The sequence below is a fragment of the Podarcis tiliguerta genome (assembly GCF_965153285.1).
Source record: "Podarcis tiliguerta genome assembly, chromosome: 12".
Classification (NCBI taxonomy): Eukaryota; Metazoa; Chordata; class Lepidosauria; order Squamata; family Lacertidae; genus Podarcis; species Podarcis tiliguerta.
In genome coordinates, this window is record NC_139545.1 from 52,727,637 (window position 1) to 52,753,508 (window position 25,872).

General features: G+C 46.1%; 1 protein-coding gene across 7 annotated transcripts in view; it reads left to right on the plus strand.

The window, feature by feature from the left end:
• Window positions 1-25,872, plus strand: part of ADCYAP1R1 (ADCYAP receptor type I) — a 100,406-nt gene that overhangs the window by 19,875 nt on the left and 54,659 nt on the right. For all 7 annotated transcript variants that reach the window (XM_083406562.1, XM_083406557.1, XM_083406558.1 and 4 more), the window contains exons 2-3: window positions 8,460-8,565; window positions 25,073-25,180. In XM_083406562.1, coding sequence (XP_083262688.1) covers window positions 8,460-8,565; window positions 25,073-25,180 — 214 coding nt within the window. The remainder of the gene's footprint in view (window positions 1-8,459; window positions 8,566-25,072; window positions 25,181-25,872) is intronic.

Sequence of the window (25,872 nt, forward strand, 5' to 3'; positions counted from 1 at the left end):
TTTAAATGTGGATTACAAAATATTTGCAGATGTTTTGGCACGAAGATTTAAGAAAGTTTTAAGTGAGATAATCCATAAAGACCAGGCAGGCTTTCTCCCGGGCAGACATATGTTTACTAACACAAGGAACATCATAGACATATTGGAACTTTTACAAACAAACATAAACACTAAAGCAGTTTTAATTTTTATAGACGCGGAGAAAGCCTTCGACAACATATCTTGGAAATTTATGAAGGGGAATTTAAAAGAAATGGGAGTGGGACGGGGGTTTGAGAACGGGATTGAGGCAATATATTCAGAACAAAAGGCTAAACTGATAGTTAACAATGTGGTTACAGAAGAGTTTAAAATTGAAAAAGGTACACGACAAGGCTGCCCGATTTCCCCATTACTGTTTATTTCGGTTCTGGAAGTGCTCCTGAATATGATTAGGGGGGACAGGTTGGTGGAAGGGATTCAGGTCGGAGCGAAACAATATAAACTTAAAGCTTTTGCAGATGACCTAGTTCTGACATTACAGGAGCCGGAGTCTAGTTTGAAAAGAGTACTACAACTGATTCAAAACTTTGGTCGAGTGGCAGGATTTAAGTTAAACAAGCAAAAAACTAAAGTTTTGGGGAAAAACTTGACAGATACTGAGTTGGAACAGCTTCAGAAAGAGACAGAACTAAATGTGGTTAAAAAAGTTAAATACCTAGGGGTAAACATAACAGCAAAAAATCTGAGTTTATTTAAAGATAATTATGAAAAATGTTGGTCAGAGATTAAGAGAGACTTGGATAGTTGGTCAAGACTAAAACTTTCTTTGTTGGGCCGAATAGCTGCCATCAAGATGAATGTATTGCCAAAAATGTTATTTTTGTTTCAGACACTGCAGATTGTAGACAAGACAGAGTGCTTCCGGAAGTGGCAGAAAGATATTTCTAAATTTGTCTGGCAGGGCAAAAAGCCCAGAATCAAATTTAAAATATTAACAGATGCGAAAGAAAGAGGGGGCTTTGCCCTGCCAGATTTAAAGTTGTATTATGAAGCTGCAGCTTTCTGCTGGTTAAAAGATTGGTTACTTCTTGAAGATACGGATGTCTTGGATTTGGAAGGTTTTAATAACGCGTTTGGATGGCATGCATATTTATGGTATGATAAAGCTAAGATAAATAAGGCCTTCAAGAACCATATTGTCAGAAAATCAGTTTTCAATGTCTGGACAAAATATAAAGACTTACTGGAGAATAAAACTCCGAGGTGGCTGTCACCCCTGGAGGCTAAGGCTCGGAAAAGAGCCAATATGGAGGCCAACTGGCCAAAATATTGGGAGATAATAGAAAAGGATGGTGACAACTGGAAATTGCAGAGTTTAGAAAAGATGAGAGACAAAGTGCGAGACTGGTTACAATATGCTCAGATTAAAGAAGTGTTTAAAAATGACAAAAAGCTAGGATTCCAAGTGGAAAAGTCAAAGTTAGAAACTGAACTGTTAGAACCTAAGACTAAGGTACTTTCAAGAATGTATAACTTGCTGCTGAAATGGAACACACATGACGAAATGGTAAAATCAACAATGATAAAATGGGCGCAGGACATTGGGTATAATATTATGTTTGAAGATTGGGAAAGGTTGTGGACCTCTGGGCTGAACTTCACTGCATGTAATGCGTTGAAGGAAAATGTGATGAAAATGATGTATAGATGGTACATGACCCCTGTTAAACTGGCTAAAATATACCATTCGTCTGATAGCAAATGTTGGAAATGTAAGGAAAATGAAGGAACATTTTTTCACCTCTGGTGGACCTGCCCTAGAGTGAAGGCCTTTTGGGAGAAGATATATAATGAATTAAAAAAGGTGTTTAAATACACCTTTACTAAGAAACCAGAGGCCTTTCTCCTGGGTATTGTAGGCCAGAGTGTGTTAAAAAAGGACAGAACATTCTTTATGTACGCAACAACAGCAGCAAGAATATTAATTGCCAAGAATTGGAAAACTCAGGAGCTACCCACTGTGGAAGAATGGCAGATGCAACTGATGGACTATATGCAATTAGCCGAGATGACCGGCAGAATTCGAGACCAGGGAGAAGAAAGGATGGAAGAAGACTGGAGGGAATTTAAGATTTATTTACAAAAATATTGTAATTTGGCTGAGTGTTGAATTGGATGCCAGTGCAGATAATTGTCTACCATTAAATTAGATTTAAGGCTGAATTATATGTCAAACCAAATTAAGATTATTAATTAAGATGAGTTAAATGATAATTTGTTTGAAATAAATTTAATAATGATGTAAGTGTATGCGGGAGGTGTGGGGGAGTCCCATGTAATAATTGAGAGATGTTAAATGGACAATGATAAGTTGTGCTTATCTAATATATGCTTTATTTGAAAACTTCAATAAATATATATTAAAAAAAAAAAAAAAAAAAATCAAACCACCAACCTTCTGACTGGCAAGTCCTAGGCTTTGTGGTTTAACCCACAGTGCCACCTGCGTCCCTAGCCATTAGCCCAGTAGTGAATTGGAAAGAAGCAAGCCCACCATTTTAACACAAAACTCGATGACCATCCAACATCCACATGGAACTCCCAAACCATGCACTAGTGATGGCAAGAACTATGGTTTGGGAATTTTCAATGATACCCTGGTTTTGCAGAGACGCTCCTTCTTCCTCCCACTGAACATTCTGATTTCTGCCCTGACTTCCAAGATCATAGCCAACCATAGTTTACCATTACACCATAGCTGAACAAGCTATGTTTTGCACAATCTATGGCTTCCAGCTCTGGTTTTGTATGTCAGCTCTGGTTTGTTCTGCAAACCATTGTTTCCCAAATTTGAATGCAGTGGCAATGTATAACATGCAAACGCATGTAGAGTCATACAATAGTCTATACAGCTATTTGAATTTTGTCTTTCTCAATGTATTGGGTCATTCTAGAACCCAGTGTGTTTGCTCCCATAGATTAGTGTGTGAGACACATTTTTTGGTGTGTGTTTTTTTGGTACTGAGTTTAATTCACTTGGGTTGGAATTTCCAGCCCATTCTGTTTTCATAGGTTCAAATTCCAGTCCTTTCTGCAAAGGTTTGCTTTCATCTGATCCCAAGCCTTAGGAACACACGTATTGAGAGAGTTCATTGAGAAGGACCCTAGTGTTCAGTCTACAATTTGATTCTGGGCTCTATCCTTAGAATAATTACTCTGAATGAAGATATTTTTTTCAGCTTTGCCATTTCCCCCTTTGATAGAAAACACCAGGACTGCGGTATCTTGGCTTCCATTTTAATTTTGCTTTTCTTTCTTTTAATGGCATGAATAAAAAGTTTGTTGTGGTGTTGTTGTTTTTTTGAGATTCTGATCGCCGGCTCTCTCCAAACCCTCTTTTAGACTGCCCAGTCATTCTGCTAATTTTGATCAAAATCTTCTCACTTTCAAAAAGGCCTCTGGGGACACAATTAGGAAGAGCTCTTCATAGGACGGACTGTCGGTGCCAATATGGAGAGCTTTTAAAAGCCGAGGGCAGGATAGTTTTAATTTAATTACCGATCCAATTAAAGCTTTCTCCTTGGGTGGGTTTCAGCAGTGTTCCTTGTTCAGCTCCGAGCCAGACTGTGATCAGGAAATGTTTCAACAGAGATTTCTGTTTGGAGTTCCACAGATTGAAGAGGTTGAGGGGGCATATATATGGTGTAAGGTAATCTCACAGAGCCTAGAACTTGCCGATCAGAAGGCTGGTGGTTCGAATCCCCGTGACGGGATGAGCTCCCGTTGCTCAGTCCCTGCTCCTGCCAACCTAGCAGTTCGAAAGCACGTCAAAGTGCAAGTAGATAAATAGGTATCGCTCTGGCAGGAAGGTAAACGGTGTTTCTGTGCACTGCTCTGGTTTGCCAGAAGCGGCTTAGTCATGCTGGCCACATGACCCGGAAGCTGTCTGCGGACAAATGCCAGCTCCCTCAGCCAATAAAGTGAGACGAGTGCCGCAACCCCAGAGTCGGTCACGACTGGACCTAATGGTCAGGGGTCCCTTTTAATCTCACAGTTATGGGACTCCATAATTTCCCCTTTCTTTGGAAGAATCAGCTGAGCAAAGAAAGACCCTTTCAAAGGAAAGGAAGGAAGAAGGAGCCCTGATTAATTTACAAAGACCACCACAGGTGCGTTTAGATTTGGTGCCATCCTCGTCGAATCCTTGAGGGCTGTGCTTTTCATTTCCTCCAAGGCCTTTGAAGTGTTATCGCTGCTCTGCCTCTCTCAAAAGGCATCTGAGATGGTTACAGTCCCAGAGCAAAGGTATTTCAAAACAAGTACCCTGTCGGATGCCGAGAGATGTTACATTTGTGCATTTCTTTTGAGATGTTTGATTGAATGGTTTCCCAAAAATGCTATAAAAGGAAGCCGGCTACAAACAAACAAACAAATGAAAATCTCTAAGCAACAGCATGGAAAAATCGCAGGCAGTTGATAAACTAGCACTACAAACCTAGGCAACGCTTAGGGGTTATGCAGTAAGGCCTAGGCTTGCCTATTTATTTATTTAATCATTGGGACTCAGTGGTACCTTGGGTTAAGAACTTAATTCATTCTGGAGGTCTGTTCTTTTTTTTAAAAAAAACTTTTTTATTCAAAATTAAAACAAAACATATTATCCAAAAACATATCATCCTTATTTTCCCCCCATTTATCATCCCTCCCCCCGCTCTCCCACACAAAAAGCACCCACCTCCACCCCTGACTTCCCTCAGTTCCAGTCTTTGATTTCTCTAAAAATGCTGTTTTCTGCATGTTACACAGTTGTATAGATCCTCAAACTATTTAGCTGATTATTATCAATAAAAAGTTTGTGAATGTTTATTCAAAACCTGCCAAGGAGTCCAGTTCGCTTTGTTGCGTCTTCAGATACTTTGTAAAGGGTTCCCATTCATCCTTAAAGTCACAGTTATCCTCTGGAGGTCTGTTCTTAACCTGAAACTGTTCTTAATCTGAAGCACCACTTTAGCTAATGGGGCCTCCCGCTGCCACCGCTGTGCAATTTCTGTTCTCATCCTGAAGCAAAGTTCTTAACCCGAGGTACTATTTCTGGGTTAGCAGAGTCTGTAACCTGAAGCGTCTGTGACCCGAGGTATCACTGTATTTCCAAAGAAGTGTGCAAAAGATTGGGCTGGAAGAAGAACAGCTAGTTGAAAAAAAATATTATTAATTCACCATAGAATAGTAGAGTTGGAAGAGCCAGTGTGGTGTAGTGGTTAAGAGCGGTAGTCTTGTAATCTGGGGAACCGGGTTCGCGTCCCCGCTCCTCCACATGCAGCTGCTGGGTGACCTTGGGCTAGTCATAGTTCTTTGAAGTCTCTCAGCCCCACTCACCTCACAGAGTGTTTGTTGTGGGGGAGGAAGGGAAAGGAGAATGTTAGCCGCTTTGAGACTCCTTAAAGGGAGTGAAAGGCGGGATATCAAATCCAAACTCTTCTTCTTCTTCTTCTTCTTCTTCCTCTTCTTCTTCTTCTTCTTCTTCTTCTTCTACCTCTAAGGATCATCTAGTCCAACCCTCAGCACTGCAGCAATCACAGCTAATTAATCCCTGGCAGATAGCCACCCAACCTCTGTTTAGAAACCTCAGAGTAGTACCATTGAACTTAATGGATTCAACTTAATTACTCATTAATCTCCATGGGTCTATCCTGATTAAAACTTGGTTGAACGTCACCCGTAAATGCGTGATCACGCGTCACTCGAACTCAGACCTGTCATAAGGTCTGTTATGTTGCTTATTTATCTTCACAGCCTCTGCCTGAATCTGTCCTGCCTCCCCAGGTTTTATTGCCTTCTTGATAGAATTTGCCGGGCTGTTTTTCAAGCAAGCCATTGCTCTGTGTGCAACAGAACTCTGAATGTGCTGGCATGTTCAGCCCTCTTTTCCCTTCGATTAATTCATGCTCGGTCGTTGCGCTTCCTCCTATCAGATCCTCGTGTCTCCCACCACCAGTAGCCAAGCGTGCTGCCAGTCAAACCTTTCTCAGCCTCCTTGGGAGATTGGGGGGGGGGGAGTTTGATAGTGGGCATTTGCTCAGCTTCTGTCTTCATTGCACCATCCTGCCTCATCCATCACATCGTGCCGTGTTCTGCACAGATCGCTGGTGTTCTCTCCCGGGGAAATTGAAACCGATTCATCTCAATTGGATGCAGAAAGCTGTAAACAGGATCCTCAAGGAGAAAGGAGCGAGACCGGGAGGCTCAGGCCCGAAGAAATTCACGCTCGCAGCATCATTTTATATCACACGGTGCTAAGTGGTTGTACTCAGGAACCCCAAGCCGGTATATTGTGCTGGGGAAACAAAGAACAGACCGTGGATCCGGCTTTCCAATTATTGCAATTACCGTATTTTTCGCTCCATAAGATGCACCTGACCATAAGACGCACCGAGTTTTTAGAGGGGGAATGCAAGAAAAAAAATATTCCTTAAAGGGAGCGCTGAGCAGAGCCTGTATGCATCCCAGGCTCTGCTCAGCGCTCCCTTTCACAAGCCATGTGGAGCGTGTGTGCGGTGCTAGCAGGCTTTTCCCCAGGAGGGAGGAGGAGAAGAAGAAGAAGAAGAAGAAGAAGAAGAAGAAGAAGAAGAAGAGGAGGAGGAGGAGGAGGAGTAGTAGTAGTAGTAGTTTGGATTTGATATCCCGCCTTTCACTCCCCTTCAGGAGTCTCAAAGCAGCTAACATTCTCCTTTCCCTTCCTCCCCCACAACAAACACTCTGTGAGGTGAGTGGGGCTGAGAGACTTCACAGAAGTGTGACTGGCCCACGGTCACCCAGCAGCTGCATGTGGAGGAGCGGAGACGCGAACCCGGTTCCCCAGATTACGTGACTACCGCTCTTAACCACTACACCACACTGGCTCACCACACTGGCTCAAGAAGGGCCCAAGAACACATGTTCCACGCAGCTCGTGAAAGGGAGTGCGGCTCTTAGGGGCTTTTCCGGGAGGTGGAGGAAGGGACTGACTGGCCGCGTCAGTGACGGGCTGCCCTTCTCCCTCCTCGGGGAAAAGTCCGTAAGAGCCGCGCGGAGCATGTGTGCAGCTCTTGGGGGCTTTTCCCGCCTGCCTCCTGCCTGCATTCACTCCATAACACACACACATTTCCCCTTACTTTTTAGGAGGGAAAAAGTGTGTCTTATGGAGTGAAAAATACGGTATATAAGTTTAGGGAATCGCTTTTCCCATGGAACAGCATTCAAAGCTGCATGCAGTATGGGAAAGGGAAACTTGTAAAACACAACCAGGATGAACAAAAGCTCTCGACCGTGAAAGAGCAGGAAGAAGGAGGCAGTGGAGGCAGCAGCATGCAAGGCAGATGTTTCACCCGTGGGATAGCCATCCTCATATAACCAATGTGCTTAGGTTTAATTAATGCATGAAGGCATTAATCCCATAAAGTCCTGCCAGACTTAGCCTAGGTCACTTCCCTTACTTTGGGAGGAAACAAGTAATCAAGCCTACTGTTCGTCTACATGAGAAACTCAAAAGGTGGAGATGTTGCTCCAGCTCAGACCACATGGCTTTCACAAGCCACTCTAGTTCCTGTACCAATAATTTAGGAACTTTCACTACTACTTTGTAAGCAAGCCCAATTTCATTGCCGGTGCAACTTTTTCTGAATGCTGTATCGAATAGCACATGAACCTGACCTTTGGAGAGTTTGTAAGTAAGCCATTTTAAACTTAACAAATGTGTGGTCTTTTCCTATGCTAAGGGAAGAGGGACGCTTTGGAAGGAACTTGGAAGGGCATGCATTGCTTGGCTGCATTTTTTTGTGATTTTAAATAGATATATGTGTAGATAAGCAGAACAAAGGAAAAGGAGTCTTCTTACCAGTTAGAAACTTTAATGATCACAGCAAGAGAACAAAGAATCCATTCCAAGAAATGGAGGTGCTCCCAATTAAGGGTTCCATCCACTTCCCCTCTTGTCACCCACGTCACTTCCGCATCCTGCAACCTGATCTCGTAACCACTGTGCTTTCTGTACTGCCACCTTATCAGCTCTCCTTGACCTTCGGCTGAGCGGATCAATGCTTTCCAGAGACAGTGAATCTGTTAACTCCCTCCCTCCCACTGCTTCTTCTCCTAGCTGTCCCCCATCCAGTATTTCCCAGCTTCTGCCTTCTGAACTACGTCCGTCTGCAAGCCACTGTTCCAAATCTATACTGCCCTCCGGCTCCTGGAATGATCCAGGATCTGGAGCAGGAGGAGGGGGAGGGGGAGGCTCCCACTATTCCTACTCAGTGCAGCCCTCCTCAGCACGATCCCTGACACCAACTGAGCTACAACCCACTCCCCTTGGCATAATGTTGTTCTCTAAATACAGGTGTCTTTGCCTCTCCCTCCCCCTAATACTGGAGTTCAGGCTTCCTCCAGGAGAGTGAAAATAGACCATCCGTTGCTTAAGACGAGCCTTTTTCTTCTTCGTTTTTCAGGCTACTCCAATGCATTCAGACTGTTTCATCAGGAAGGAGCAAGAGGCCTGCTTGGAGACCATCCGGAAGCTGAACGCCTTAATGCCACTGAACGAATCGGCTCCAGGTACGTTTTTAGGGCATACCCTAACTCAGCACGCACCCTTGCAGTTTTCCCAGAACTGGGAAAGGAAGGAATCACTGGGAAACACCAGAAGGTAGGTGGGGACATGCTGGTTAATGCCTCTGTCCTTTATAAATCTCTTCTTGCACTGGCTCCCAATAGAGTATCGGGTCAGGTTTAAGGTGCTGGTTTTGACCTTTAAAGCCCTTTGTGGCTTAGGGCCTTCGTATTTACGGGACCGCCTCTCCTGGTATGCCCCACAGAGGACCTTAAGGTCCATGAATAATCATAGTTTAGAGGTCCCGGGCCCTAAGGAAGTCAGATTATCCTCCACCAGGGCCAGGGCCTTCTCAGTGATGGCTCCGACCTGGTGGAATGCTCTGTCCCCTGAGACCAGGGCCCTGCAGGATTTAACTTCCTTCCGCAGGACCTGTAAGACAGAGCTATTCCGCCTGGCTTTCAACTTTAACTTAGCCTGATCTTTTATTCCCCTTCCTTCCCTCCCCCTCCCCTTTTTATGAAGATTACACGCTCTGGGATCCCACAGCTAATTCTCCCCTGGTCTCCTCACTAGCCCAAATAGGACTAATTTAGCCAGCTAGCCCTGGTGATCATCTAATGTTTATTGGATGTATTTCCCCCTATATTGATTTTTGAATTCTGAATTTATTGTTATTCACATTTTATACGGTATTTTATGCTGTTTTTTGTTGCATCAGTTAAGTGTTTTAAATTTATTGTTAGCCACCCTGAGCCTGGTTTTCTAAAGTGCGAAGTGAAAAAAATTATTTATTTATTTATTTATTTATTCATTCATTCATTTTTCAAGAGTTGGGGGTTGACTTACAAAGTTCAGAGTGAAACTGACAATACAAAGACGCAGCAGACCTCCTAAATGTACACACTTCCACTTTTCACTATGTTCCGCTGAAGGCTTTTGTTGCAACTATGTCCTGTATTTTGGTCTTCTTTGTGCTGGACGTTTGTGGTTCATTTTGACTGGCTTCTCATGGTCTTATTTGTCGTACTTATGCTATATTGTATTTTAATTGTAGCCCACCTTGGAAAGGCTCCCCCCGTGCGCACTTTAAATATTTCCTTTCTTTAGTTCCATTTATGAATCACTTTCCACAAAATATCTTGAAGCAATTTCACAAGAAAAACACATGAGCAGTGAAAACAATTTTGCAATTTCATGGGCGCAAACACTTTAAAAAGCAATTAAAAACCTTTTGTTTATATATATATATAGAAGAATTCAAGCACAGTCTCATGTGTAAAAGCAGCTTCATATCCAATACAGACTGAAGGTCCTTATTGGATTGGGACCCTCGTAATCGGTTTCTTGTTGGCAGCTCGAAGAAATAAGGCAGATTAAATGAGACGGCTGGTAGGGGAGGGGAAAGTACTGCTTGCTCGTTTTGCCTTTGGCAGAAAACGGAGCATAAAAAACATTCGAGTCAATGGCAGTGGCAGAGAAGGGAGAAACGCTGTCGGAATGCAAAAACCACCCTCCCTTGTCATTGCAGGGGAACCTCTCAATAGGACCTTTTCCTACTCCAGGGAAAGAGAAAGGAAGAGACAGTGGCGTAGCGTGGGTTGTCAGCACCCGGGGCAAGGCAAGTAATTTGCGCCCCCTAACCCGGGGCAAGGCAAGTAATTTCCGCCCCCCCCCCCGCTGCACTGTCTCTCCCCCAGATAGTCCCTCACTCTCTCTCCGCACCGCACCGCACGCCTGGCACCCTCCCCTTCACAGTGGGCGGCAACCCGGCGGCGCGGATCGGATTCGCACAGACAGCACTGCAGTGAGAGAGAGTGAGTGAGCCAGGTAGGGGCAGAGAGCTGCGAGTGCGAGCGCGCCCCCCCCCAGATGTTGCGCCCGGTGCGGCCGGCCCCCCTGCACCCCCCACGCTACACCACTGGGAAGAGAAGCCATTCCCAAGATTCTCGAATTCTCTGCTCAGTGCAAACTCTGCCAATCAAACATTTTTGCATAATAATCTCACAGCGAAGTATTATTCACACATCATACACCAGGGGCAGGGAATGTCTGGATCTGGCCCACCAGGTCTTGGAAATTGGCCTGCCAATCTTCTTCGTAGGTGCCACACACACCTTTCTGACACCTGACATCGAATATGGCATCAGGTGCCTCAAAATTCCAGCCGCAGTGGGAAGGAACATGTGCAAGCACTTTTTGTAGGAAAAATCCTGCCACTTTTAAATGCAGCACCTTTCCTTGTCCCCCTGCATGGGGACAAAGGCTGCAGAGTGACAGAAAGCAAGGGAAAGACCCATTGGATTACCCCTGCAGTGTAAGAGGGGCAGTGTGGTGTAGTGGTTAAGAGCGGTAGCCTTGCAATCTGGTGAACCGGGTTCGATTCCCTGCTCCTCCACGTGCAGCTGCTGGGTGACCTTGGGCTAGTCACACTTCTCCCAAGTCTCTCAGCCTCACTCAACTCACAGTTTGTTGTGAGGGAGAAAGGGAAAGGAGTTTGTTAGCCGCTTTGAGACTAGGGTAGTGATAAAGCAGGATATCAAATCCAATCCAAAACTCTTCTTAAGAGTTTGTTATTTTTTAGCCATTTAGTAATGTCCGACTCTTTGTGACCCCATGGACCAGAGCACACCAGGCACTCCTGTCTTCCACTGCCTCCCGCAGTTTGGTCAAACTCATGCTGGTAGCTTCGAGAACACTGTCCAACCATCTCGTCCTCTGTCGTCCCCTTCTCCTTGTGCCCTCCATCTTTCCCAGCATCAGGGTCTTTTCCAGGGAGTCTTCTCTTCTCATGAGGTGGCCAAAGTCTTGGAACCTCAGCTTCAGGATCTGTCCTTCCAGTGAGCACTCAGGGCTCTTTCGTGTCTCCGCATTGTCACATCAGGTTACATATTTATTTTTAAGAGCTGTTCACGAGGCTTTCAATTCATACGCACATTGAATACCTCTGTACGTAACACGCATAACATTGAATGAACGAATTTTATTATTTCGGTCACAGACCAGTTCCAGCACACATATAATATCAAGGAAGTCATAAACACGATAGGGATACATTTGAAATTGCAATTAGGTATAACAGGGACAATTCAGATATAGCAACAGTTAAATATATATATATATAAATTAAAACTTAGTCACTAACATATAACCTAAAATCATCGTTTAAAGCCTTACTCATTATAATAGCACAGCTTGTTCCCTAAGTTTTATGGCAATCGCATAGAATTTGGCTACCCTTAACGTGATCTCAGGATCCTTGTCCTCTACCAGGGATTTTAGACACTGAAGTCGCACAACATTGCAATGCAATTTTTCCTTGCCTAATGCATTGTTTTGGAAGGCACCTTCACTCACCTTTGCATTTTCACACACACTTTTACCCCAGTGTCTGTGTTCTTGTGTGCGTTACTTGGCTGGAGGAATTGCATTGCAAAATTCAGAGAAGTGTGGACGGCTGTGTTTCGCTTTGCCTACTGGTTTGGAAAGCAAGAAATGGGCACCTATAAAAGCGAAATGAATTGCATTTCTCTCCCCCTCCCTTCCCTGCTCCCCCCTCATGAATATGTTGCTGAGATCCAAAGTTAAAATTAGTAGGAAAGCATCTTGGGGTTGTTGTTTTTTAGCATCTGCATTCTTGAAAACCCAAAAAGGAGAAGCCCCATTCCTCTCATTCTTTCCCAAGCAAAAAGTAACAGGCAGAAGGCAGGGCTAACTGCCCATAGAAGAAGCCTGGCTAGGACTCTCGTTTCTGATTATGGCGAGCGTCTCTCTTGGGTTCCGCAGGCTCCACACTGCCCTGAACAGTCCGCCCATCGCCTCCCCCCCCCCAGCTGTAGGGAGGCTGAATGGGAGGAGGCAGGCAGACTCCTCAGAGGCCCCGCAGAGCGTCCTGCCTCGGTTCCCCCTACCGGTACCCGATCAGCTTGCTCTACTGCTGCCTGTACCCAGCTGCAAGGGCCAGGGTTGCGCATGCAGCGTGAATCATTCCACCCCACACTCCAAGCAGGGCCAGGGGAAATGAAAACAGCTTGCTGAAGAAAGCTTTGGAAAGGCGGGAGATTGATGAGGCATTGCAATGAAAGGGCCAGGCGCGGAGCATTCCCTCGCCGCTGTGGCGCAGCCGGGAGGCACCATCTTGCTGATGAGCATAAAAGAGTTTTTTTTCCCCCTTCCAAAGCGCGCATCTGTGAAATTGTCTCTCCCACAGCGCCTGGCAATGCAAAACCTAATCGCCAGCCATCTCTCTCACCAACTGCCCCAAACGCGCATACTCCCATCCTTTGCTGAGTTTATTATTCACTTTCATGTTAGCACAACAACAAAGCTCATTTGCCTTGATTGTCATCAGAAGAGGCATCACCCCCCACCACCTCTGCTTTGCACGCTGCCAGACGTCTCATCTTCCAGAGGCAGTTTAGCGTGCTCATGTCTGCGCATGATAATTGATGCGATCCTTTGTGTGGGGAAGGGGGATCGAGAGAACTTCTTCTCCAACATGCTAGAATCCAAGGGGAAACCAGTGAAATTGATGGGAGCAGGCATCAGTTCAGGAGACATCAAGCAACAGATTGATCCACACGACAAACGTACGGAATTTGCAGCTACAAGCTGTGGAAGTTGTTGTTTTTGGCTGCCAGGTGCTTTTATTTGATCAGATATAAGGCAGACAATTGGGACGCGGGTGGCGCTGTGGGTTAAACCACAGAGCCTAGGACTTGCTGAACAGAAGGTCTGCGGTTCTAATCCCCGCGAGGGGGTGAGCTCCCGTTGCTCAGTCCCTGCTCCTGCCAACCTAGGAGTTTGAAAGCATGTCAAAGTGCAAGTAGATAAATAGGTACCACTCCGGCGGGAAGGTAAACGGCGTTTCCGTGTGCTGCTCTGCTTCGCCAGAAGCAGCTTCGTCATGGTGGCCACATGACCCGGAAGCTGTACGCTGGCTCCCTCGGCCAATAAAGTGAGATGAGCGCCGCAACCCCAGAGTCTGTCACGACTAGACCTAATGGTCAGGGGTCCCATTACCTTTAAGGTAGACAATTAATCAGCCAGAGACTAAGAACGATATGATGGACCTCTGAAGAGCTCATAACTCACCTTCTTCCAAACTGGGGCAGCTAAATGAGTGCTTGTTTGCTTTGCTTTGTACCTGGACTGAGAATGTTGTTGTTGTTGTTGTTGTTGTTGTTGTTGTTGTTACCCACCTTCACCCTAAGGTCCCGGGATGGGTTACAACGCTATAACGCACAATATTGAAAACAATTAAAAGCAGAGAGGAATGGCAAGCTAAGCTTATAGACTACTCTGAAATGGCAAAGCTGACTGGAAAACTCAGGAACCAAGAGGACAAAAACTTTTAAAAAGAATGGGGGGAAAATATGTAATTTATCTTGGAAACCACTGCAAGCAGGTGGAAACATTAGCAGGATTTGAAACCAACTTGCAATGTAATAAATACTATGGATAATTTGGATTGATTTAAAATATAGAATAATATGCAGTTGTAAAATGTTGACAATAGGATCTATGGAAGGGATGCGGGGAAGTCTTGAGAGTCAGAGTAATCTCTATATATGGATATGCATTCAGAATGTTATAAATTTATATCTGTAAAGTCAAATAAAAATGATTTCACACAAGAAGAAAACAATTTAAAACAGCTTAAATTGCAAAAATGACGTGGGTCTTTAAAATATACACCTCACGTGTCAAAAGCCAGGGTGAACGAGCGGGCATCCTACACCAGGGGTCAGCAAACTTTTTCAGCAGGGGGCCGGTCCACCGTCCCTCAGACCATGTGGTGGGCTGGATTATATTTTGAATAATACAGTGATGCCCCGCAAGACGAATGCCTCGCAAGACAGAAAACCCGCTAGACGAAAGGGTTTTCCGTTTTGGAGGTGCTTCGCAAAACAAATTTGCTATGGGCTTGCTTCGCAAGACGAAAATGTCTTGCGATTCCTGGGGTCCCCCCCCCCCTTCCAGCCTTTTTCTCAAGCCCCTAAGCCGCTTAACAGCTGTTCGCTAAGCCGCTGAACAGCTGATCTAAGCCGCTTATCAGCTGATCTAAACCGCTAATAGCCTTTTAGCAGCTAATCTGCTAATCCCTTAAGCCTTTAATAGCCGCTAATAGCCTTTTAGCGCTAATCCGCTAATGGGCTTGCTTCGCAAGATGAAAAAAACCGCAAGACGAAGAGACTCGCGGAACGGATTCTTTTTGTCTTGCGAGGCACCACTGTAATAATAATAAATGAATTCCTATGCCCCACAAATAACTCAGAGACGCATTTTAAATAAAAGCACACATTCTACTCATGTAAAAACACGCTGATTCCTGGACCATCCGTGGGCTGGATTGAGAAGGCGATTGGGCTGGATCCGGCCCCTGGGCCTTAGGTTGCCTACCGCTGTCCTACACTGATCTTAGCAGCCAAGAGGGTCTGCAGGACAGAGGGCGGTCCAACAGGGATCTGAGGCCAGAGGCATTTGGGGGCATTTAGAACAACACAAGTATCTTCAACTGGGCCCAGAAATGGACCAGCAACCAAGGCAGCTATGTTTAAACAGGGGTTTGGGAAGATCTGAAAGGCACTCCAGCCAACAATGCGTCCGCTGCATCTTGGACCAACTGAAGTGTCTGAGTCATCTTCCATGCTTCCGGAAACCAGAAGAAGCCGCTCTTGTGTTTGGGTCCTGCTTGCTGTTTTGCCATCGAAGAATCTGACCATCCCCTATGAGAACAAAGTGCTGGACTAGATGAGCCATTGGGCTGATCTAGTCGACTCTTCTTACATTCTTGTGTCACTATCCTCTCGTCTCCCCAGCATTGCAGAAGCCAAACGCTTCAAAAATAAGGTGAGATGAGAGCCAACGAGCTCATCCATTGAGACAGATGATGCCGTACTAAATAATAATAATAATAATAATAATAATAATAATAATAATAATAGTAATAATTTATTATTTGTACCCCGCCCATTTGGCTGGGTTTCCCCAGCCACTCTGGGCAGCTTCCAACAACACACCAAAAATACACTAAAATGTCACACGTTAAAAACTTCCCTGAACAGGGCTGCCTTAAGATGTCTTCTGAATGTCAGGTAGTTGTTTATCGCTTTGACATCTGATGGGAGGGCGTTCCACAGGGCGGGCACCACTACCGAGAAGGCCCTCTGCCTGGTTCCCTGTAGCTTTGCTTCTCACAATGAGAGAACCGCCAGAAGGCCCTTGGAGCTGGACCTCAGTGTCCGGGCAGAACGATGGAGGTGGAGACGCTCCTTCGGGTATACTGGACCGAGGCCGTTTAGGGCTTTAAAGGTCAACACCAACACTTTGAATTGTGCTCGGAAACGTACTGGGAGCCAATGTAGGTCTTTCAAGACCGGTGCTATGTGGTCTCGGCGTCCGCCCCCAGTCACCAGTCTAGCTGCCGCATTCTGGATTAGTTGTAGTTTCCGGGTCACCTTCAAAGGTAGCCCCACGTAGACAACAGGTGGAATTTGCTCCCAGCAGAGACAATGTCTCTCCTAGCTGTTTCAGTGGGAGGCACTGGAGCTGTCCAGGGTCCTGAATGCTCTCTGCTTGACTTTGAATTGTGATGTGGTGGTACCAGCTTCCCCTATGGATTTCAAGCAGTTGCAGAAGCAGACAAGGACCCAGAGGCACAGTCTCTGGCCACTTTCAGAAGTAACCTCCAGTTGTTCATTGAACAGGCAGGGTTTTGTGCCCACCAGCCCCACCATCTTTGCCCTGGGAGCCAGTGTGGTGTAGTGGTTAAGAGCGGTAGACTCCTAATCTGGGGAACCAGGTTTGCTTCCCCGCTCCTCCACATGCAGCTGCTGGGTGACCTTGGGCCAGTCACACTTCTTTGAAGTCTCTCAGCCCCACTCACCTCACAGAGTGTTTGTTGTGGGGGAGGAAGGGAAAGGAGAATGCTAGCCGCTTTGAGACTCCTTAAAGGGAGTGAAAGGCGGGATATCAAATCCAAACTCTTCTTCTTCTTCTTCTCCTCCTCCATGTGGCCAAGATGGAGAGCTTCTCTGTGGACAACATCTTCACCACGCAATCTGGAACCCTATGTAATTTGGGTTCCTGTCTGTGCTGAGGAGTTTTCTGTGCACATTTGCACACGCAGGGTCTCAATCCACAGCTCCTAGTGAACATGTGGCTGTCAGGGGGTGGAGTCGGTAATCACATTGCCATAGGGACTGCTCTCTGCTCATTTACCTATTGCATTTATATCCCACCTTTCAGGAGCTTGAGGTGTTTCACAAGGTTCTCCCCCTCCTCATTTCATCTCCACAACCCTGTGAGGTAGGTGAGGCCGAAAGGCAGTGACTGGTCCAAGGTCACCCAGTCAACTTCATGGCCAAGTGGGGATTTGAACCCTGATCTCTCAGGTCCTAGTCTGACACTCTAACCACTATGCCACACTGGCTCAGTGAATGTGCTTCTGAAATGCCCTTCTGGCCAATGGAGACTGCGCCCAGTTGCAAACTGCTCTGGTGCTATCCTTCTCCTCGGGCTCCTTTTTTGGTTGTTGCCAAAAATATAAATGCGTCGCACACAGGGGAGATGCCATTATTCTCACCAACCACCACCATCCGGCCGCTTACCCTCTTTGGCTTCTGAAGAGCTTAAAACTCAACCACTTAAACCAATTAATTGTATGAGCTGGAATCGATTCCACGGTCAATTAAATCTGCATACTGGTAAAAAATACAAAGCACAGTGCTTTTCGGTGATGGATGAATGCATCGCAGCAGCCGCTAGCTTAGGAGAAACCTTTCCTCCCATACGGGAAGGAAATTAGGGGTGGTTCTTATGGTGCCTACCATGCATACGAGTAGGGACGCGGGTGGCGCTGTGGGTTAAACCACAGAGCCTAGGACTTGCCGATCAGAAGGTCGGCGGTTCGAATCCCCGCAGCAGGGTGAGCTCCCGTTGCTCAGTCCCTGCTCCTGCCCACCTAGCAGTTCGAAAGCACGTCAAAGTGCAAGTAAATAAATAGGTACCACTCCGGCGGGAAGGTAAACGGCATTTCCGTGCACTGCTCTGGTTCACCAGAAGCAGCTTAGTCATGCTGGCCACATGACCCAGAAGCTGTACACCGGCTCCCTCGGTCAATAAAGCGAGATGAGTGCCGCAACCCCAGAGTCGGTCACAACTGGACCTAATGGTCAGGGGTCCCTTTACCTTTACCTAGGATTAAACCTGGGACCTTCTTCCTACAAAGGATGTGCTCTACCACTGCACTAAGGGCACCACCCCAACATATACCATGTTCAAATATATAAAAGGATGTCACATAGAGGAGGGAGAAAGGTTGTTTTCTGCTGCTCCAGAGAAGCGGACACGGAGCAATGGATCCAAACTACAAGAAAGAAGATTCCACCTAAACATTAGGAAGAACTTCCTGACAGTAAGAGCTGTTCGACAGTGGAATTTGCTGCCAAGGAGTGTGGTGGAGTCTCCTTCTTTGGAGGTCTTTAAGCAGAGGCTTGACAACCATATGTCAGGAGTGCTCTGATGGTGTTTCCTGCTTGGCAGGGGGTTGGACTCGATGGCCCTTGTGGTCTCTTCCAACTCTATGATTCTATGATATACAAGCCAGTGTGGTGTAGTGGTTAGAGTGTCAGACTTGGACCAGGGTTCAAATCCCCATTCATCAGGTGACCTTGGGTAGGTCAGGTCAGCATGGTCTACCTCACAGGGTTGTTGTGGGGATTAAATGAGAAGAGGGTGTCCAAGGACACCACCGTGAGCTCTTGGAGAAAAGGTGGACTATATATGCAATAAATAAATATACAATGATTTACCCAACTTTTTTAAAAAAAAGCAAGAAAGAATATGCCTGTATTTGGAGAGGAATTCATTAGACGGTATGTTATTTTGATCTTGGAATTTCAGAAGGGTCTTGATCAGTGGCAGCGCTGAGCCAGTGGAATCCTAAATTGCATTTCCCCCCCACCCTCCGGCTGGATATGAAAGATGACAGCCTTTGAAAAATGATTTGCATGACATATCTTTCCCCAGTCCAGAACATGGATGTGTTTTATTTATTCATTCATACACAGACGAACACCTCTGGAAAGCCTGTGTTGTATAACGGCAGCACACAAGCCGCAGCTCTGGGAAACTCAGCTGAGCAGTCGCTCTGACTCACAAAGAGAATAGTAAATGTTGTTCTAAGAGCAGACTCTTGATGAGATGAGAACAGTTTGTGTGAGCCAAAAAGAGCCCTGCCTGCCTCCCAAGCCCCCGATTTAATTAGCCAAGCTTTGCAGTTAAAGCCGTCTCCAATATATCCTGTGCCATTTGTTTCCAAACAGTGTTTCTGGTTCTGTTTGTGGCCTTGCCTGAAAGCAACACCTTTCCTTTCTCAATGTTACCTTCTCTCCACGCATCTTCTCAGCTCTCTATCTGCCCCTTCCTGCGTGAGAGACCCAGGCAGTGTCAGAACCACACATGGAAAGCTGCCATACCTGTTGTCATGAAGCTTGGTCATCCCTGACTTTTACCCTCAGCCATGACTCAACCAGGATTTTTCATGTCAGGCCTTGGAGAAACCAAGGCAAGTGGCCACATTTGGCAAGTGGCTAAATACTCCATAAAAATGCAAGAGTCCTGTTGCATCAGACCCATCTAGTCCAGAACTTCCTTCCCCATAGTGATTACCGTATTTTTCGCTCCATAAGACGCACCTTTTTCTTCCTAAAAAGTAAGGGGAAATGTCTGTGCGTCTTATGGAGCGAATGTGTGGTCCCTGCAGCCGAATTGCCAAGGGGCAAAAAGCAGATCATGCTCATTTTTTTGAAAGAGGGAAGTGAAACAAAGCCGCTGATCGTTTGCCGATTGGGGAGAGAGATAAGGGACGCTAGAGATAAAGGAGGCTGCCTGGGAGCGGGGAGGTAAAGACAGCAAACTTGCAAAGGGGAAAAACAGGAAGACTAAAGCAATAAGGAGAGAAATTAGAAGACCTCTAATGGGAGGGCGTTCCACAGGGAGGGCGCCACTACCGAGAAGGCTTGTTTCCCTGTAACTTGGCTTCTCGCAGTGAGGGAACCTCCAGAAGGCCCTCGGTGCTGGACCTCAGTGTCTGGGTAGAACGATGGGGGTGGAGATGCTCCTTCAGGTATCAAGTGAAAGAGAGTCTCCATTTTATGTGAAGCAAGGTGTTTTAGAATCCACTGTGAACACTGCTAGGTTGAATAGAGTGTTGGAGTGCTCCTTCTTTGCTTGAAAGAGAGAGAGAGAGAGAGCAAAGCTACAGGAGAAGGTAAATGTGGAAATCTCTCATAGGAGCTGCAAAGCATGGCCTCACTGAGATACAGAAGGCTGAGTGCTGAGCTCTGGAAAGAGGAAAAAACAGTTGTTTGGAAGTTAAAAGAACATACTGTAAGCCCATGTTTGGATAAATCTGCGACTGTAAATACAGTATTATGTTTTAATTCATCTACAACTATAAGCTTCTGCAAGTAAAGTTTTTGAATGCTGAAGTCTGGACATTGGTTTAATTTCCAAAGAAGGGTGTCAGTCATATTGTTTATGATTTGAGCTCCTTAGCTGCATTTTCGCTACCCTTACTTCATCATGGTCTGATCTGACAGGCTCTTCTTATGGTCTTACGTTTGCCAAGGAGCCTACATTATGGAAATCAGGTTAGTATCCAGTGAACCTCACCCCTGTATTTTATCCAGTTCTGCAATTTCCCTTTTAAGCTCTCTACCCTGATCAACTAGCTCCAGTGCACTGGAAGCCATTAAAACTTCTGCATGGTTGTGTTTTGTTGTTGTTGTTGTTGTTTTAAACCCTTTACCTATTTTGTTGTTGTTAAAAGCGAGAGCAATAACAAGCAAACTGCATCTCCATGCATGAGCTCAGAATAAACTATCCAACAGGCGGGAATAATGCGAGCAACTTGGACGGAATAAAAGGTTTCTCCTTTCCCAGTTGCAGATAAGAGATCCCATCCTTTCAAAAACCCATTTTCCCATGTGTGAAATATTTTGCTATGTAAATGACTTGGCGCCGGCGTTACCTTTTGAGACGCTATTGAGAGGACTTGAAAGAGGAGCCTCTTTTCACACTTGTGTTGTGAAGGGTTAGCTTTATGAATAAGAGCCTGGGAGAAGAAAGCGCTGTTCCTAAAGCTGGCAGAGAAATGTGGTGCAAACGCAATGCGCTGGCTACCTCTTCGCTTTCCCCGTGTGTTCAATGCACCATTGACTCACAGGGGCGCATGCTCACAACCTGATTCCGTGCGCATGATCTGGAAGTCAGTCCCAGGGGTTTCAGCGGGGATGTATTGACGAGCCATTGCATGCCCATTACCAGTGGACCAAGAAGGAAATTTAGGTCATAAGGAAAGCGGCCACAGCTCAGTGGTAGAACGTCCGCTTTCCAGGCAGAAGGTCCCATGTTTGATTCCTGGCATCTCCTGGAAAATCTCCTGCTATTCAGACATGTTTCACCAATACACAAGGACCCATTATTGATGAAGGTGGCAGGTAGAATGCAATAATATAATAATAATAATAATTTATTATTTATACCCCGCCCATCTGGCTGCGTCCCCCCAGCCACTCTGGGCGGCTTCCAACAAAACACTAAAATACAATAACCTATTAAACATTAAAAGCTTCCCTAAGCAGGGCTGGCTTTAGATGTCTTCTAAAAGTCTGGTAGTTGTTGTTCTCTTTGACATCTGGTGGGAGGGCGTTCTACAGGGCGGGCGCCACTACCGAGAAGGCCCCCTGCCTAGTTCCCTGTAACCTCACTTCTTGCAATGAGGGAACCACCAGAAGGCCCTCGGCGCTGGACCTCAGTGTCCGGGCTGAATGATGGAGGTGGAGACGCTCCTTCAGGTATACTGGACCGAGGCCATTTAGGGCTTTAAAGGTCAGCACCAACCCTTTGAATTGTGCTCGGAAACGTACTGGGAGCCAATGTAGGTCTTTCAAGACTGGTGTTATATGGTCTCAGTGGCCGCTCCCAGTCACCTGTCTAGCTGCCGCATTCTGGATTAGTTGTAGCTTCCGGGTCACCTTCAAAGGTAGCCCCATGTAGAGTGCATTGCAGTAGTCCAAGCGAGAGATAACCAGAGCATGCACCACTCTGGTGAGACAGTCCGCGGCAAACCGAACGTGTCAAATTGAAATTTTCTCTCCCATTCCAGCAGCAACTTTTTAAATTATCCTAATTAAACCAGGATTTTGGAGGATTGGTATGCACAAGGCAGAGCAGATCAGAAGCACCATAAAGAAATAAGGCTGGGGATTCCTGCCCCCCTCTAATAGTAGCACCAAAAGCTTGTCTTTTATGTTATAGCCCTGATGGAAAACTCATGCATTGAAGAAGAGGCGCCCAGGGAATAGATATTATGGCAATGTGTTTTTTTAAATGCCTTACTCGCTTCAAAGAACTCCCAGACCAGAACAATCTCGAAACCTGTTTTTACAGTTTTTGTTTGCAATTATGCGCTTTTCCATTATGCGTTCTTCGCCATCTGTGCATTTGTCATTTGTGTAACATCTGTAATGATAAGGATAACCTCCTTTCATAGCAGTTTCTTCTGCATGAAATTAGACTCCTGTATAGAGAAGCTTAAGGACAAGAGTGACGCTGTGGGTTAAAACACAGAGCCTAGGACTTGCCGTTCAGAAGGTTGGCGGTTTGAATCCCCGCGACGGGGTGAGCTCCCATTGCTCGGTCCCTGCTCCTGCCAACCTGGCAGTTCGAAAGCACATCAAAGTGCAAGTAGATAAATAGGTACCGCTCTGGCGGGAAGGTAAACGGCATTTCCATGCTTCTCTGGTTTGCCAGAAGAGGCTTAGTCATGCTGGCCACATGACCCGGAAGCTGTACGCCGGCTCCCTCGGCCAGTAAAGTGAGATGAGCGCTGCAACCCCAGAGTCGGCCATGACCGGACCTAATGGTCAGGGGTCCCTTTACCTATAGAGAAGCTTATTCACAGAACCCATGGCAATACATGAGCTTATGAAGAGTCATCAAGAGTACCCTTTGCAGACAGACAGCTTCTCCTCCTCTCTCCTCCATCAACTGCATTTTTAATTGGGTTTCAAATACCTAAGTAAAAACTGTGCAAGGCCCATGATTCAGTTCAGGGCCTGGATCCATGTCAGATCAGGGCCATTCCGTTGCACCAGACTGGAGGGGATAGATGGACATTCACAGTCCCTAGTGGAAATTGTCAGCATATTGTCAATAATAATAATAATAATAATAATAATATTCCCCAGTCACTCTAGGCGGCTTCCAATGGAACACCAAAATACAATAACCTATTAAACATTAAAAGCTTCCCTAAACAGGGATGCCTTCAGATGTCTTCTAAAAATCTGGTAGTTGTTTTCCTCTTTGACATCTGGTGGGAGGACGTTCCACAGGGCGGGCGCCACTATTGAGAAGGCCCTCTGCCTGGTTTCCTGTAGCTTGGCTTCTCGCAGAGGGGAACCGCCAGAAGGCCCTCGGCACTGGACCTCAGTGTCCGGGCTGAACAATGGGGGTGGAGAAGCTCCTTCAGGTATACTGGACCAAGGCGGTTTAGGGCTTTAACGGTCAGCACCAACACTTTGAATTGTGCTCGGAAACGTACTGGATCTCAGGGATCCAGGATCGGCTGCAGCTAAGAACATCAACTTGTGGCCTCTTGTGGTTGACATCAACTGGTATTCAGAAGCATGGCTGTCTGTGGAGGCAGAGCGTAGCCATAAAGCCTAGTCGCCTTCAATAGCCCTTTCCTCCATGAATTTCTCTAATCCTCTTTTAAAGTCACCTACCTGTAGGTTGGTGGCCCTCACTTCTTCCATAGTTCTAAGCTTTAATTATGTGCTGTGTGAAGGACTTTCTTCTACGTGTACTGACAGCTACCTGACTGTGTCCTGACAGTCAAGTGTCTTGCTGCTAGGAAACCCGGGTTTCTCAGTACTGCTGCCCACGAGGCTGCCTGCCTGCATCTAATTCACTTGCCGGTAGCTCACTCTGGTAAAATTAAATCATGTTAATCCATCCCTATCATCTGAGTGCTGGAGGGGATGCTCAGAACAGACTTCCCACTTCCACATGGAGCGGTTGTGGCATTTGGGATTCGATTGTAAATCTGAGATGGCGAACCAGATGGTCCCAACACAGCCTGTGTAACTCTTATTTCTGTTTTCACTGGCTCCTTCATAAATACCTTATTCACTACCTCTTGGTTGCAGCCATATCAACAATAGCTGGAAGCTGGGGAAAAACCCCTGGTTTTTTCAACTGCAAATTGGTATGGGTGCATTGGGTGGCTGATTCTCATTGAAAGATTAATGCACAATACCCAGAAAGCGAGGGGCTAAACAACATCTAATCAATTTGACATGGTACAGTTTCCATTCCTGACATTCCTAAATGCTTCTCCCGAGGGTTTGTGACCTCCCATGACCCATCCTGAGCTTTGGAGAAGCTATATAGCTGTTTTACCCATTGCTTCCCTGATTTCCGTGCTTGATACGTCTTTCCAGATATATGGAAATAATATACTGTAATCACAGCATGTGAGAGACCTGCAATTGTTTGTTTTGTTGTTGTTGTTCTTTATTGTAATGTGATTTCCAAATTCAGCAAACAAACCATCCATCATTCTTAGTAGCCTTGGGTTTTGCCAGTAGAGAAACGGCAATGAAATAATGGTAAAAAACAGAGGTGGGGAAGAACCGCAGCTCCAGTGGCTGAATTTGGCCCTTCAAGCCCTCTTTATGTGGCCCTTGGGACTCTCCCTAGGCAGCACACCATTCCCAGCCACACATCCTGCTGGCCTTGGTTTGCATCCTCCTTGAGTGTTGTAGCCTGGATGGAATGGAGCTGGGCATGTTTAGCCTGGAGAAGAGGAGGTTAAGGGGTGATATGATAGCCATGTTCAAATATATAAAAGGATGTCACATAGAGGAGGGAGAAAGGTTGTTTTCTGCTGCTCCAGAGAAGCGGACACGGAGCAATGGATCCAAACTACAAGAAAGAAGATTCCACCTAAACATTAGGAAGAACTTCCTGACAGTAAGAGCTGTTCGACAGTGGAATTTGCTGCCAAGGAGTGTGGTGGAGTCTCCTTCTTTGGAGGTCTTTAAGCAGAGGCTTGACAACCATATGTCAGGAGTGCTCTGATGGTGTTTCCTGCTTGGCAGGGGGTTGGACTCGATGGCCCTTGTGGTCTCTTCCAACTCTATGATTCTATGATTCTATGAATGTGTCCTTGAACTATGATAATTCCTCTTGCTTTCCTGGGTGAAGGACAGAGAGGAGTTTGTCAATGTGTCTAGAAACTAGCTTGCTGTACAAAGGTGGGGTCTACATTCATTGCTGTGACCACCATTGCCTCTTCCATTATTTGTAAGCGGCCCTGGAAGTTTGTCCTTGGGCTGAGAATGGTTCTTCACCTCTGGCATATATGGAGAGCAAATGGGGCGGCTTGACTCAGCCTGCAATGCTTTTAATCACTTGACCTTTCCCCCCCTTTCACAGGATGCCCAGGGATGTGGGATAACATTACCTGTTGGAAGCCTGCCTTTGTGGGTGAGGTCGTCTTCGTCAAATGCCCAGCACTCTTCACATTGGTCAACTTCGATGACGGTAACGTTGCCTTAATCTTCATTGTTCTTGTGCCATACATTTGCTTTACCTTTCCCGCCCCGACCTGGCCACAGTGATCCATGCGACGGTCACCTCCAGGCTTGACTACTGTAATTCGCTCTACACGGGGCTGCCCTTGAAGCTGTCCCAGAAACTCCAGCGGGTGCAGAATGCTGCAGCGAGGCTCCTCACGGGGTCTCTGCCATGGGAGCATATTCACCCACTGCTTTTCAAGCTGCACTGGCTCCCGGTGGAGTACAGGGTCAGATTTAAGGTGCTGCTTTTGACCTTTAAAGCCCTTCACGGCCTAGGACCCTCGTACCTACAGGACCGCCTCTCCTGGTATGCCCCACAGAGAGCCTCAAGGTCCATAAATAACAACACCCTAGTGGTCCCAGGCCCTAAGGAAGTTAGATTAGCCTCAACCAGAGCCAGGGCCTTTTCAACACTGGCTCCGGCCTGGTGGAACGCTCTGCCTCATGAGACCAGGGCCCTGCAGGATCTGATTTCTTTCTGCAGGGCCTGTAAGACAGAGTTGTTCTGCCTGGCCTTTGGCTTGGAGCCAATTTGATTCCCTCCCCTCTTTCTTTTTTCTTTTCCTTTCTCCTCCTGCAATGAGGTTTCAATATTTTAATGTTGTGTTTTAATTTTGTTTTTAAGTTGTATTCATTCAATTTGTTTTTATTATTGCT